Source organism: Dipodomys merriami, unplaced genomic scaffold (assembly GCF_024711535.1).
Source record: "Dipodomys merriami isolate MVZ:Mamm:240054 unplaced genomic scaffold, mDipMer1.0.p SCAF_97, whole genome shotgun sequence".
In the NCBI taxonomy this organism is placed as follows: domain Eukaryota; kingdom Metazoa; phylum Chordata; class Mammalia; order Rodentia; family Heteromyidae; genus Dipodomys; species Dipodomys merriami.
Window position 1 is genome coordinate 2,528,306 of NW_027206590.1, and position 16,017 is coordinate 2,544,322.

Here is a 16,017-nt window from a genome sequence, read left to right on the forward strand (position 1 = left end):
CCATCCCTGGCAAGCCAGGGCCAGAGGGTCCCTTGATGTCATCTGAATCCTGACTGCCTGTCTGACTGGAAGAGTGGGATCCAGGCTTGTGCAGGGAGCAATCCAGGTCCAGAGGGATCAGGGTCTGGGGGACTGGCTCTTAGTAGTAAAACTTTAAGGCGCTAAGAGTCAAAGGTTTTGGAAACAGTATAGGACAACAGCAATGGGGAAGGATAATGGCGCTACCAGAATGGGCGCGTGTGTGTGTGTGTGTGTGTGTGTGTGTGTGTGTGTGTGTGTGTGTGTGTGTGTGTGTGTGTGTGTGTGTGTGTGTGTGTGTGTGTGTGTGTGTGTGTGTGTGTGTGTGTGTGTGTGTGTGTGTGTGTGTGTGTGTGTGTGTGTGTGTGTGTGTGTGTTGAGCAAGCATGTTTTGAGTATCAGTTTAAAAATAGTGGATTGGAATGAAGGTGTGTTTGCTATCCTGCATGAGTTAAGAGAGCCAGCAGTGTTCCATTTTTAACGCAAAACCCTCTTCATTCCTGTCAAGGCACTGGTGTAGGAGCCTCCAAAGGCTTTGATGGAGACACTGTCCCTGTGTTCCTCGTGTTCCTATAGTCACTCCCCCTCCCCCCTCAGCCCCGGCCCCCAGCCAATTGCCTTTCATGGCTAATTCTTGTTCTGGGGGAATTTTTCTTTAACTAAGCCAGCAAATATTACTGTGCAATTTCTGGTTTCCATCTCCAAGACCCCTCCGTGTGCTGGGTTTAAAGGTCCTCAAAGACTGCTGTGAGGTGTTTCTTCTCTTACATAGCATAGAAAAAGAAGACATAGCTTCACCATCTCAGTCAACCCATCTTCATAGAGCAGGGAAGTGCCTTCAGCTGGTCTGTTTCCTTATAGGAAGTGGCTGCTCATGCTGTCCCTGTAAGGCAGCTGAGAGATGACTGAAATGATGATTGCACATAGTAGGTGTGCACACTTAGTACTTGAAATTATCAGCCTAATCCTTCCCAATGGGACCTTTCATTTTTTTTTTTAGTGATGATGACTTGAGTAACATTTATCTAATGAAAACTATATCTAAAGACAAGATCAGGTTTGACATGCATCATCACCTAAGTTTTATAGAAGAAGAAAGGGAGGCAAGAAACAAAGTTACTTCTTTGCTTTGAATTCTAGATTGGAACTGCCCATCGTGGCCCCCAAGCTCTCTCATGTTCCATTGAGCTTGGTCCTGTTGTATCTCCTGTAATCTCGGGTCTATCAGAATACTGGTGGGGGCACTGAGAGAGCTGGAGTACATGACAGCCCTGTGGATGAGTCAGGATGGGGGGAATTTACATGTGTAAAGGGCTCAAGATAGGCTGGTGGGTGCAGAAGGGCCCCATCCAGGCCAGGCAGCCCACCCTGAGAGGTACCACTCTTGATATGGTTCAGGCCCTTTGAAGCCTTCTAAGAACCCTGTCTCCTGTTTTCTCTGCAGTGATCCGGGCCAAGGTGGTGGGGAAGAAGCTGGTGAAGGAAGGGCCCTTTGGCACACTGGTCTACACCATCAAGCAGATGAAGGTGAGTGTCATCATCATTGGCTCCAGGAAGAATCCTGGGATTTTTGCCAACAGTTGTGGCCAAGAGAGGCCCATTGGTTGGAACTGGGATGTGTGTTTGCTCGGTGTGGAATCATAGCCAGCCCCTGAGAGCTACTGAGGCAGCAGTCAAGAGGTCGTGGCTACTTGACCCAGAGCCAGCACTGGTTCTGAACTCTGGAACCAGACATCAGAGAGCTTTGTTACCCAGTCGGTAACCCTTGGCCAAGTCATTGCTCTTCTTTGGCTGTGGCTCTGATTTCTGCGATTGACAGAATCCCAGTGTAGTTGCTAAGGCTACATGGTAGGTGATCAGCACTCAGGTCATCATACCAAACCTGTGCTGAGCACAGGAACCTCATTTCCTTACCTTTCACCGTGCTTCCCAGCTCTGTCTTCCTGCACCCTAGCTACAAACCATATTCATTAAATCCAGTGGAAGAAAAAGGTCTTAAGAAAAAGCATCAGGTTTGAAATCCAGAGGACCTGTGTCCAGGTCCCAGTTCTACTGCGACGTAGCAGCTTGTTAACCTAGGCCTTTTCCTAGGCTCCAGAAATGGCTGGCAGAAATGGTGGTGGCAGTTGGGATGATCTACTTATGTTCGCCTCGGCCTGGAAGCCTGGGGCTTCACCTCCGTTTGCTTAGCAACCCATCCACCCCTACCTTGTAAGTGTTTCCCTAGATGCAGGCTCTGGTTCTGGAGCAGGGGACCCCCTGGGGAAGCCAGTTTCCACCTTAGCACTAAGTCTGATGGAGCAAGAAGAGTCACATGTACAGACAAATCAGAAGATGGCAAGTGCTGGATTCCTGGGAACAGCCAGCCCTGCTGCTTACTGCTTACGTTTGCACCCCATTCCTCAAGGCAGGACTGGCAAGCCACAGGGACTTGATTGCCCATCTAATGCAGGACAAGAATGAGTCCCACACGCTTGTCCCCAGAAGAGACAAGCTTTAACACCCAGGATGTGTGTGTGTGTGCGTGCGTGCGTGCGTGCGTGCGTGCGTGCGTGTGTGTGTGTGTGTGTATAGCCCACAGGCCTGCTTCCTGTCCTGAGGCCTGTGGTTAGATGGACTAATTTTTTTGTGGAACCTGTTGCTTTGGATTCAATTTTGGAAATATCCACAGCCTTCTGGTTATGTAATATCCAGAGTCGGCCCTGGCTAGTTGCCCTTGGCTGCCTGAGTATGATCATGAGACCAGCTTAGGTCTTCAGACAGCCCTGGGGAGAGGAGAGTGGGCGGAGGCGGAGGACCAACAAGAGCAATAACAACCCCCCCCCCCAACCCACTTTGCAACCTCTGGCGGAGGGGAAGGAATGCTAGAGCATTAGACCAAAGCAGAGGCTGTGAAAACACAGCCAGCCCCGCCAGCCCGCCTGCCTGCTGTCCCACAGTCCTCACTCTTGGAGGCTTGGTGGCCAGTAGGGAGCTGGGAGGAACAGCTGGGAGGCAGGAATTCCTACTAAGCCAGCTTAGCTTCCCTCCACCTTAGGGCCTAGAGGCGGGGGAAGGGAGGGGTAGTGGCCCTTCCTGTGGGCAGTGTCCTGTTACCCCCGGCCACTGTCATTGCAGTGGTTGGCCTTGTTTAGAGGACAGGTACCATATGTTCCTCCCTTAGCCTAGGACAACACCAGCTGCAGTCTGACAGGCTCAGGTTCTGTATTCGTCCTCTGTGGTCTAGGTTCGTGGTATCAGCATGCTGGACATCAGATGTAAAACTCTTTGTTTTACTTGCTTAGAGGCTCAAAGGGAAAAATGACCTGCTCAGAATCATGCACTTAATTAAAGGCAGATTTGTTCCCAAGTTGAGGTAGGGGGGTCCCTTCCCAATACTGTTTATTCTTTACATGACTCCCCCAGAGCTGCCTGCCATCTTGTTTTACTCATTCACCATATCTAATCTCTTTTATGAACCCTGACTCTTCTACTGCCCTGATGTTCTGACCTTCAAAACTGGTTGGTACCTTTCTTTTTTTTTTTTTTGGTCGGTCATGGGGCTTGAAGGCTTGAACTCTGGGCTTGGGCGCTGTCCCTGCGCTCTTCAGCTCAAGGTGAGCGCTCTACCGCTTGAGCCACAGAGCCACTTCTGGTTTTCTAGTGGTTTCTTGGAGATAAGAGTCTCATGGACTTTCCTGCCCAGCCTGGCTTTGAACTGCGATCCTCAGATCTCAGCCTCCTGAGTAGCTAGGATTACAGGTGTGAGCCACTGGCGCCTGGCTGGTTGGTATCTTCCTATCCAGAGACACAAGTCAGAGGCCCCCCTCTGTCTACCTCCATCCCCCTCCCACTTTCTCTATGCGTAGCACTGGGCTATGAACTGGGAATAGAAAGGTAACACTTATCTCAATATAGAACTAGGAGCAAATAACGTGCATTGAGCATTTGCTCTGTGCCAGACAGACCGGTAAGCCTTTGCACAGATCAGCCTCACAGCAACGAGTGCAAGTCTCCTTAATGGGGAACACCACTATAAGGCACATGGAAGGTTATGTAACCATCGAGAATGCAGGGCTAGAAAGTGGCAAACAGGAGCAAAACTACAGGGCCTTCACCTCAGAGTGGAGGACAAGGAGCTAACAGAGCAGCGGGCAGTAGAGCCCACGAGTCATTCCCACCCTCACCCCTTTGTAGCTAACTCCCTCAGGCAACAACCAGAGGTCAACTTTGGTTTGTTGATGTGTGATCTAGCTGGTAGCTCTTAATGTGCCACTGGGGTGAGGTTGGCACAGGTCCCCAGGGAGACTTGTTTTTGTGGATTGGTCTATACCAGGTCAGGGTCATCAGATACGGGAAAGGCAGGGCCCCCCTTCAGCAGGACTGAACGTGGGATCCTAGCCTGGCCAACCTCTGATAACAGGCCAGCAGACTGGTCTGTCAACCACACAACCTCGCATCCTTTGTTTAGGCATGCCCTCGGTACTCAAGAGACCCGTGGAGGTGTGGCTGAGGAGACTGGGGCTGCTAGAATGCTGCAGGAGCTGACTGTGACCCCTCACTTGGAGATTAGCTGGGATTGAGCTGAGATGGAAAGGTGGAAGTTTCCAGAACTGGCCATAAGTCATTCTGCGGAGGCCTTATCTCCTATCAGGACTATGGGAAAGCAGTCTGCTTTGCCAAGAGCTGTTGTTTGTGAAGAGACATGCTCTCAGGCAGACCGCAGGGGACAGCGTGTATGAGGGACATTATGTCCTAACTGGTCCCAGGAGGGTCACAGGGGACATGTGCTGGTCATGTGCTTTGCATGTCCTGAGTGTGAGCAGGACGTGCATGTGCTGGGCAGTCGGAACGCCTGTCCCCTTGGCTCCCGAGTTTGTCTAATCAAAGAGCAAAAGCAACAACAGCGGGGTGTGTGTCAGAGAGGCTCCAGCTGAAGCCTCTCTGACCTCAGCCCTCAGGGACCAGCCTCCTTTGCCTAGTGCTTGAGAGTCACAGTTCAAGACTCCTATCTGACCCTCTGCAAGGACTGACTGCGTTTTCACAGGCCCTCTCTGCTAGACAGTCACTCTTAGGGCAGCACTGTGCATGTGGCATCCCAATGAGGTACCACGTGTCTCCAGACCTCAGTCACTCAGTCTGTAAATCAGAGTGAGTCATGGTTTTAAACGTGTTTGTGATGTAAACCAGCATCCAGCACAGTGCTCACCTCTGGCAGGCAAGCAAGGAACATCTGATATCCAGGTGGCCCTTCATGCTATCCATGTTGAGTGAAGGCCAGGCAATTTCATTAGACTGAGAGACCTCATACATGATCTGTCCCTTCCCCCCGCAAGGGACTCGAACTTCTTGGCACTTGATTTGGATACTACCAAGAGTGCAGCTGCTTCTGTCTGCGGTTCTGAATTGGTTTAACACTATTTCTGCCGAAAGATGAGATAGACAAAGACAGACTCTGCTCGTCTTCTTCTGAACTTTGGTATAGTTGGTTTTAAGTTAATTTTTTTTCTAAGTGCTAGTTTTGAGGCTTGACATGAGGGCCTAATGGTCTCATTTGACATTTTGGCTCTAGGACAGCATTCTATCACTTGAGACATATCTTGACCTCCTGCTTTTTGCTGGTTAATTCCAGCTAAGAGTCTCTTGGATTTGTCTGTCTGGGCTGGTTTAGAATTGTGATCATAATAGCTCAGCTTCCTGAGTGGCTAGGATTATAGGTGTGAGCTATTAACATCTAGTAGTAAGCTAATTGTTACTGGATGTCTCATGCTAAGTGACATTCTAAGTCATTTGATTTTCAAAAGCCACTCTGTGAAGTACATACTTGGCCATGTTTTGCAGATGAGGAAACTAAACAGACAAGGTTCAATAACTCTCCAAGCAGCTAGTAAGTGACTGAGACAAGATTCAAACTCTTGTTATTCTCTAGAACCTGCATTTACCAATGTCCTCTGTGGCATCGCTTAGCTTAAGTGACTTTAGCATTGATTCTTATCTGAGCTGTGATTCCCCGATTTTAGGACATGATGAGCCTATTCCTGGCCTCCTCACTTTCTCAAAGTCAATTAATTCTCTAGCTCTCTAGGATTGCAGACATAGGATAGTTTCAGGATCCATAAATTAGATCAAGAGTTGATTATTACAAGGAGAAGATACATCCATGAATCAGATCTACCTTTATTATCATAGTGTTGCCTTCCACAATGACCCCCACCATGCAGCACTGGGGGTCAGATTCCACCACTGGTAATACATCCAAAGTTCTGCTGATAGCTCGTTATGGTGGTACCTCCCTACGGTAGGGGGTCAGAGAAAGCTAGCACAAGGTATTATCTTGTGCAAAAGGACTGGAGGTGTGGCTCCAGTGGTAGAATGTTTGCAAAGTAAGAACAAGGACCTGAGTTCAAATCACAGTACCACAAAATAAGGAAAATATTTCTCCAGTGCAAATGTTGATACAGCCCTGCTTCCCTGTGGCATCACTGAACCCCAAATGTGGGCAGCAGTTGGCAAAGCCCTTGGCTCCATTGTTTCCTTGTTCTCTTGGTGAGCACCAGAGAAGAGGGCTCAGAAAACCATCGGAATCCATTATACAGCGCACCCCTTAACCAAGGCAGAGGTTCCCAGTTGTAAGGCCAACAAACAACTTCATAGTAAAGATCCTTGAGGACCACCAACCCCCGCCAGCCAGTCACTGCTAAAGAGGAATAAAAACAGCCCATCAGACTGAACAGGAGGCATTCATGAGGCACCAATGAGGTGATGTCTGGCTTTGTATTAATTACCATAAGCAAATTAATAACGCATGCCAGGAACTAAAGTAGGGGTATTGTCCTGCTGTAAACCCTTGGGACAGGCCCAGTGACCAGCAGCCATCCAGGGCCTGTGTGCTTGCTCTGAGAATTGGAGGGGTAATGGGATTGGACCATGCCTGGCGGGCGTCCCACTCCACCCTCCCCCACTCACATAGTTAACACCGTGGCCTCAGCAGGCCAGGGGTTGTGGGACACTGGCAGACTTGACCTGGAACCACCAAATGGTTCAGCCTCTGGGACATTCATACCAGGGACTCTTGTCACATGCAGATAAAATAGCCGTAGAGCCATAAACAGAAATTGGCTACAACTGAGCCCTTGGTCCTAAGCTTCGGGTGCCCCAGGAAAGATGGGTAAGATGTGGGATGGCAGCTAAAAGCCTGGACTGTGGATTCCTCCACTTGGAAACTTTGCACTGATGTTTACCAATGGCATGGCCATGCAACCTGCCGTCTCTCAACCTGCCTTATGGCTCTGATTCCACACCTGTAAAAGGGGCTCTGTAGTTCCTACCTTATAGGGAATTTAGGGGCTCATATCACAGCAGTCTCCTAGCCTTGGAACTACTAGCCTTTAGAGCTGTTCTGTATATTATAGGATGTTTAGTAACATTCCTACTCTCATCCATCCCACAACAGAGAACCAAAAAACACACACGCAAACAAACTTCAATCATCCCCAAATGTTCCTCAGGAGTTAGCTTTACCTCTCCCTTGAGAGCCACTGTACTGATTATGTGGGAGATAAAAAGGACCAAGGATCAGCAATTTCCCATGGTTCAACTGTGTAACTATTAAGTTTTGACGTCTTTGAATGTTGTATCCATGTTTGCGTGCTTCCTCTGGGCCGAAGAAACCTCATTCCTTCACCAGATGCTCAGGAAGGAAAACACACAGAGGATGCTTGTCCGAATTCACCCTTTGCTCGCCAAATACAATTTCTATCAGAGCCATCATATGCAAAATGGGGTTTTTCTGGCTCTCCTGAGGAAGCTATGAGTAAGGATCTGTGTCAATGGCAGGTGTCAGAGACGCCATGCAAAGGAAGGTCAGCTCTCTGGCTGTCCTCTTAGACCTCAAGTGGAGAAGTCTTTCCTGATAGTTTCTTTGGACTCCTGCCAAGGTGTTGGGGTTTGGGAAATGCATGCATGGACGAGGGCTGTGGAGCCGCTGGATGAGGAGGAGGAGGTGTGTCCAGCTGGACAGAAAGAACATCTCTCTGCAAGTCACCAGCCTGTGTGTGGGAAGGGTGGTTAGGTAGTCTCCTCGGGGGCGGAGGAGGGCAGACGAAGAGCCCCAGGGTGCTCAGTTGCCTGATTAGGGGAACCGGATCCCAAGCAACTACATGACAAGATGCTTTTGGTGCGTCCTCTCATGATATTCTTTCTGTCCACAGATGTACCGGGGCTTCACCAAGATGCCCCATGTGCAGTACATCCACACGGAAGCCTCCGAAAGTCTCTGTGGCCTTAAGCTGGAGGTCAACAAGTACCAGTACCTGCTGACAGGTAATAGCTGACTCTAGCACTGAAGTTCCAGGTAACAGGGCTCCCACACCTGATAGGCCAGCCTAGGTAGCTCAGCAGTGATCCCGAGGATAGCCGCTGTCCACTGAGATTTGGGGGGAGGGGAACCCTAAGGCTGGCTATTGGCTTTAACCAGGACAGACATACAGTGGAGCTCTGAATGAAAAGGGACCAGTGGTTCTGCTCCACCCTGTGGTCAACTTGTTTGGTCTGTATTTAAGAATTCTCCACCTTTAGGCAATCAGTATAGAAAAAAAAAACAAAACAAACTAAAACTAAAACATTAGGAGAAGAGCCAAGAATTGGTCCTCAGTCCTGGCTTTGGAACTTAATGAGAAGTTTAGCAGCTACAAATCGCTGAATATTTCAAGTTTCATTATCATCCAGGAAATGAGGTCATCCTCATCCTAAAGGTGTTGGGGAGGGGCATCCAACAGTGGGGTCAGCAAAAAGCCCTTTTAGACTTCTGACAGAATGCGTGACCCCTCGCCTCCTGTCCCCCTCCAGGCCGTGTCTACGATGGCAAGGTGTACACTGGGCTGTGCAACTTCGTGGAGCGGTGGGACCAGCTCACTCTCTCCCAGCGCAAGGGGCTGAACTATCGCTACCACTTGGGCTGCAACTGCAAGGTGAGCCCTCCCCCCCCCGCCCCCGGGGGAGTGGAGGGCAAGGGGCTGTCCCAGAGCCATCAGATCCTGTTGTGCTGGCTGTGGGGTACAGGCACAGTAAAGAATGTTACTCCAGGCTGGGGAAGAGGGGATGCCTTGGTACCATAATCTTCCATCTTGATGATGGCAGCTGCTGGACACAAGGACTCTTCAGTGTCCCTTCCCTTAGCAGAAGTTCAAGGTTACGGCAAGGGTAGGATCCTTATGCTGACAGGTCCTGCCAAGGACAGTTGATTCTCCCCAGGTGGACAGGCTAGCCTAGGCTACTGACAGAGGTCTCACCTACCAGGCCCAGTTTTTTACCCAAGTTTAGGGCCCAGGTATGCTTCCCTGCTATGGGCACTCTTCCTCAGTCCTTAAACAATCACGTATGGTTTAATTACTACTATTCCCATGTGGAACTAGCAGCTCAGAGATTTTAAGGAACTAGCCCGTAGGTTCAACAGCTTGCCGAGTCTGATTTCCAACTCGGAGACGTTAGACTCTCAAATAACCCATCACAGCTGAAGACTCCTTTCCTGTCATCCAATCTGTTACTTTCTGGACATGTGATCTGGAGCGAATTACTAAAGCTTCCAGACAGAGCCTTTCATAGGGAAATAAACATGTAATGAGAGATAAGGGGAATGATGCAGATAACACAGTGGATAGGAGCAGAGCCTATGTTCAACAGTGTGAGCTAGGGTTATTTCTATGATTATGGTTGAAGGCTTATTGTGGTTGGGTACTCCCCTGAAGTCACCCCAGGATCTGAACCTAGAATGGGACCAATATGGCAGCAGCCACCAACTGTTGCTTATGATCTTTTGCAGATCAAGTCCTGCTATTACCTGCCTTGCTTTGTAACCTCCAAGAACGAGTGTCTCTGGACCGACATGCTCTCCAATTTCGGTTACCCTGGCTACCAGTCCAAACATTATGCCTGCATCCGGCAGAAGGGTGGTTACTGCAGCTGGTACCGAGGATGGGCCCCCCCGGACAAGAGCATCATCAATGCCACAGACCCCTGAGCCCAGACCCTGCCCTGTCTCACCTCTCTCCCTTCCCGCTGAGCATCCCTTGGACACTAACTCTTCCCAGATGATGACAGTGAAATTAGTGCCTGTTTTCTTGCAAATTTAGCACTTGGAACACTTAAAGAAAAGCCTATGTTGATTATGGAATTGATTTGGAGCTATCTTCCCGGTCCCCACCCCCACCCCCACATACACACACCTCCTTCTACTCCATACGCCCTAACCCTTTCTTTTTGGTTTTGACATTATCCATTTTCACCTGGGAATTTCTGGTGCCATACCAGAAGGAATGAGGAATGTATACTCCCTTTCTTCATGATATATAATCTATATTTTTTTAGGAAAACAAAAATCGAAAAATCTAACCCATTTGGGCATTGTAATCACTACTCTTCCTTCTTCTTCCCCATTTGGCCATCTCCCCAGACCCTCCCTCCGTCCCTCACCTTTCTCCTGCACCCGAGTACACAAAGGTCATAGACGAGGAAGTTGCCAGAAGGCCAAACTGTTTCTGGATCAGTCAGGAGCAGGCACCCAGCAGATAGGCTTGAGGTACGCAGGTGGTCTTATTTGCAGAGGAGATGCGATTGCATATCCTGACCAGACTGTCTGTCTATGTGCAACAGAGCGAGGAGAGTAACGGAACAGACAGTGGGAGTAGGTCTCAAAAGACATGCACAGTTCCTCCAGCCCCGTGAGGCTTGAGTTGGCCAGATGTTTCTGAGTCTAGAGCAAAGTAGCCTGGCCAGAGCTTTCTGTGTTGATAAAGACTTAAACATCTGCCTGAGATCAGCAGGCAACTTGCCTGTCTGTTCAAAAACTCAGGTGAAGGGCTAAGACAAATCTCTCTCCTCTCCCTGCCTCCCATAAGACATCGTGGTCCTTGGGAAAGCTGCTGGGGGAGGTTTGGCTGGGAGTTTGCCTGTATGTAAATTGAAGAAATGCACATACTGTACACTATCCACAGATATAGCCAAGTAGATCTGGGTAGCAAATACTTTTTTTTTTCCCAAGGTAGCATTTAGCTCATCTAGGGGGAATGTGTTTGTATACACATTTGCATATACCCACACGAGGATATAAGCTAATTTTTTTTTTACAGGACACAGAATTCTATTCAATACTGTTAAATATGCCAATAGTTTAATTGCTTCTCTTTTGCTGTTGTTGCTTGTTTGAAGAAAATCATGACATTCCAAGTTGACTTTTTTTTTCATTTTAATTAAAATTTGAAATTCTGAACACCCTCTTTTTCCCTATAACTGGGGTCATCTGACCTCTAGCCTTTTCTTTTCCTCTTGCTTCCTGTTTGGGGGAGGGTCTTCACTTCACTGCCTTACTGTCTGGCAGGTGGCAGGTGGTCAGAGGTCTTCACACAAAGAAGGACAGCCAAGTGTCCTGCCTTGGCTCGATGGCCACCTCTCCTGGGCTTGGGGACAGCCTGCTGTCCTCCTGCAGTTCATTGGTGGATGGCTGCCACCTCCTGGGGTCCTCATTTCATGGAATTAATATGGGAGGTCCCTGGGGAAGCCTGGCTGGGCCATCAGCTGTAGGGTTTTTGTTGTATTTTTTTGGAAATAAAACTATAATATAAATTCTCCTATTAAATAAAATTATTTTAAGTTTTAGTGTCAAATGTGAGCTGTGGAGAGTAGGGGATCACGTGTATTTTACAGAGTTGTGGGGGGTGATAGGATGGCGACATTGACTGTCTCTTTTTTGTTTTTGTTTTTTTGTTTTTGTTTTCCTTCAGATTATGGGTATTTATCCTCTATTAGTATTTGTATCTTCAATTCATTCCACTTTAGGAAACAGAGCTACCAACTGAAACAAGAGTAGGGGAGAAGAAAAGGCAGACAACAAGATGTAGTATGTCTCTCACACACAATGTCCAGGCAAGAGGTTTGGCAGGACCCCACAGCAGGAAGACAGTGTAGGGGTTGGGTTTCCTTGCGATCGACTTCACTACTGTGCAACTGTCTCCTGTGCTCCCGCCGTTTGGCAAAGGGGGATGGGAGGTGTGGCCTTCTCCATGAAGCTGTAGAAGCGGAGGAGTTGAGGCCAGCAAGCCAATGGCTTCTAAGATATTTGGTGTTTCTCAGACTTGGTGTTTAGGACGATCACGATTTCAATCTCAAAAGTTTTGCAAGGTGGAGCTCAAGCTCCTAGTCCAACCTACATGAATGCCTTCTGCCAGTGCCCCCAGAGTGTCTTCAGCCAGGCAACTGGCCCTTCTTGGTCCCTGGTGTGGTCACCCCCACTCCCACGAAGGGGGACTCAGGGCAAGTCCTGAACACGAGACCCCTGAAGTATCTCTGCAGTGTAAATCAGCTGGCAGAACCATAGCCCCACCAGCAAGGCCCTGAGAGGATGTCCCGGGCTACAAAAGGTCTTTTGCAAATTGCTATGGTCAGAGGGTGGTTTGGAGCTTTCTATAAGCTATAGCGTTGTTTATTTCCTCTGTTCATTTACTGTATAATGTAAAGTCATTTCTGTAGCCGAGACACCGCTGTATTTCAACCCTATCGTGAATGTTTTATTTTGCTAAATCTTATGTCATGTGTAGGCTGTAATATGTGTACAGTGTGTCTGAAAAAGTAAGAAAGAAAAAGAAACCCACATGCCACCATTTTCCTGAATCAAATTCTACAGTGGAATAGACAGTAAAGTACTTCTATGCGGGCGGGCAGCTAGGCTGGCAAATTGGGGAATTAGAACTCACAAAGAAGCCTCCTTCCTATCTGAATCCCATGGGTTCCCTGAGTAGAAAGGAGAGAGGGGGAAAAGAAAGAACATATACTCATGTCCTTGCTTTGTATCAAGTATAGTCCTGGGCCACCCTCCACCATCAACCCTTATCCCTCTCCCTCTCCAAGTCTTTTAACCCACTCATTTGAGAAGCCATATTTTTGCCCCAGAGTCCAGGCCCTTGGAAACTCTTTGATTTCAAGTTCTTTTCTGCTTTCTCTGGGCATCAGTTCTACTTTCCCATCAAGGGAACTCTATGTCCAGGCTCTTCTCTCCCAGCCCGGCGCTCTGCTATGGGAACTCCCCTGATCTTTACCCCCCTCAAGCAATCTCTGCCTTGCCTTATGATGACTGAACGAACGACAGCCCAGGATATCTCCATTTCCCCTGTCAATCATTCTTTAACCACAAAGGAAACAAGTGACTTTTTTGAAATAGCTCTGTCTAGGAGATACTGTGGCCTCCCCAGGAGAGAATGCTTATCCCTTTTCCTGCGCCAGCCTTTTCATGTTGGGCATGATAATCAACAATATAGATTATCTCCCCCCCCCACCCAAGATGGCACCCAAGTGTTTGGCTCCTGGATACCTAAAGTTTTTTTTTAAAAATCACTAGGTTATTGGTATTTGAGAGAAACACTATTCAAAAAAATAATCTAATGGCAAAAGCACAACAAAATGGGACATGGTAGGGGAAATGGCTCTCAACAGCCCCCCTGTTGGATCTTTGGGGGTTAGAAGAGGGAAGGAACTTAGCGATGCCTTTGCTCTGAGGCAGGGGGCTTCTTAGATTCTCCCATGCTCCACCTTTCCCTTTACCCAGTCTGCTGTGTGGAAACCCGGAAGTGATGGAGAGAAACCAACCAGAGAAAACCCTGTCTGGAAGGAATGTATTTGTTGCTAAATTTTGTAGCACTGTTTACAGTTTTCCTCCATGTTATTTATGAATTTTATATTCCGTGAATGTATATTGTCTTGTAATGTTGCATAATGTTCACTTTTTATAGTGTGTCCTTTATTCTAAGCAGTAAAGTGGTTTTATTTCTATCACACAACACCTCTTGCCTCGTGCCTTGTTGACTGCCTGTGTGGGTTCGGTGGACACCAGGGGGCCTTGGAAGACTGTCCTGCTTGCGTTCTAGGCCCTGCATTCTGTGTTCTAGGCCCATGCATACTCTCTCCTCCACTCATAGCTACAGCATACGCCCGCTACTTTGGGGGGAAGAATTTCAGGAGCAGTGTCTATGATTTCTCCATGGATGCTGATGCAGCCCCAACTTTATTCCCTGATTTTATTACCAGAGTTTTCCCTGGTCCTGACACATCTGGATCTCTTATCTGATTTCCTAGGGTCGGAATCAGACTTTCTTGTGTTCTTCCTGAGACTGGCACCCTGGTAGAGGGGGAAGGGAGGCCTGTATGCAGTGGTATTTGATGGCAATGGCCAGCCTTAAATTCCCAGGCTAGCTCAGCCTGGTTGGGAATACCAAGAACTCCTTGTGTTGTCATGACAACTGATGAGCCTCCCCCCCCCCCCCCCCCCCGCCAGCACATACAGCCAGGTGTTCACCCAGTGGGCTGCCTCCACTGCAGATCGCTCATAGCAAATGTCAGCCCTCCCACCCCATTCCTTTAGTGACAGTGTTCTAGATTATGTGTTGTGCTCCTGTTTGGAAGGTCATTTGCGTTGAGTATCTGAGTACCCATCCTATGCCAGACACCTGACCACATGAAATCTCAACAACCTTGAGGAGAGCGTGACTCCTGGAGTGAAGACATTGTTTGAGACCTAGAAAGTAGAGACAGAGCTGGGTCTCTAACTCAGGCTGGATGGAGATAATCATCTCAAGTTTTCTCCATTGTATTCACATTTTAGTGGAAGGTGCTGGGTTTCATGTGTGCCTGTCTGGTGCCAAACCAGCAATAACTCAGGTTTTGTGGCTCTCCCTTGATCAGATACAGGAGAAAGGTGATCAGTGTGAACTTCCACCTGGCAAGGTAGCTCCCATCTGGAGCCTGCAGTTATACTCGGCTGAGTTTCCAAACAGGGCTGTCCAGCTCAGCAGCCTGAGCCTGCGATTTGAAATTCAGGCCACAGACCCCAGCAGGAGTCTCAGATACTATATTCATTATGTTGTTCCCCCAAGATGTATATCTCCTGCAATGCCAAGTCTAGGACCATAGCCCTTTGATTCCTCTAATGAGTTCAAGAGGTCTATCAATCATGACTGTAAGCGGCTGCCAACTGCTCCTAACTCTTCTACCCAACTTCTGGCTATCTCCAGAGAATTCTCTATCCCTCAACACTGTATTGACCTGCTCGGCCCAAGCACTTTCCAAACAGAAGGCATAGATCACATACTCTGAGCTCAGCTTTCCAGACGCTTTTCAGGGGCAATCTCGGGCATAGTCACAAGTTGGCAAGTAAAAAGAACACATAAGGAAATAGCCATCCAACAATCAGTGCAAATACAATGTTACTGGGTTTTTTAAAAATTATTATTAAATACTAATTAAAACCAAGACCCAGATGAGACCCAAGTAAAACAATATGGAAACATCTTTTTCCTTGATCATCAACCTAGAGTTTCAACATGGCAGCTCAAAGTGTCCCCTGATTTGTTGTCAGTTCCCAAAGTCTCACAGAATGCCATCTACCTTTGCCATTTGACCTGCTGCCTGAATTCCCCCTGGAGATGAACTCTTCCCCTCAGAAAGCCAGTTATTACCACCAGACTTGAAGACTCTACCTTAGAGTCCTGTGTTCTGAGAGTGACCCTGGAACCCACCTGCTCTGGCCAAAGAGACTCAGGACACAGATACCTGTGTTCATTCCACAGCATGAAAATAAGCATGAAGAAAAGGCCACTCACCATTGGCTTGTGGTTGGGGAAAAATGTCTGTTCTACGAGTGGGAACTTCTCAGGACCCAGGGAATGGAAGATCTTGATGAGTTGAGAAAACTGGAGAGAAGCCAAGAAATATTAGTCAGCCATGATCGCATCGATGGTGAAATTACCCACTCGATCCTAGACTTTGAGTGTAGGGAACCCTGAGGCTGAGCTGAGAGACTGGGAAAGGGGTAAGAGGTTGGAATGCTGCCTGGTCACCACTCAGAAGGCTGAGAACTGAACCCAAAAGGACAAATGGACAAGGCAAAACAAATGTGGAAGTTACTGTGATGGTTTAAGTTAGAGTGGTTTGGATCCTACAAATAAGATGAATGTATTATTGTTAAATGTTTACCAC

General features: G+C 48.1%; 2 protein-coding genes across 3 annotated transcripts in view; one reads left to right on the plus strand and one right to left on the minus strand.

Annotated features, from left to right (window-relative positions):
* Positions 1–10,224, plus strand: part of Timp3 (TIMP metallopeptidase inhibitor 3) — a 50,527-nt gene extending 40,303 nt beyond the window's left edge. The window contains exons 2-5 of the mRNA XM_070014399.1: positions 1,463–1,545; positions 8,208–8,319; positions 8,845–8,966; positions 9,818–10,224. Of these exons, the coding sequence (XP_069870500.1) occupies positions 1,463–1,545; positions 8,208–8,319; positions 8,845–8,966; positions 9,818–10,015 (515 nt within the window). The 3' untranslated portion in view covers positions 10,016–10,224. The remainder of the gene's footprint in view (positions 1–1,462; positions 1,546–8,207; positions 8,320–8,844; positions 8,967–9,817) is intronic.
* Syn3 (synapsin III) overlaps positions 1–16,017 on the minus strand; it is a 398,594-nt gene that overhangs the window by 257,922 nt on the left and 124,655 nt on the right. For both annotated transcript variants that reach the window (XM_070014421.1, XM_070014420.1), the window contains exon 6: positions 15,642–15,731. In XM_070014421.1, coding sequence (XP_069870522.1) covers positions 15,642–15,731 — 90 coding nt within the window. The remainder of the gene's footprint in view (positions 1–15,641; positions 15,732–16,017) is intronic.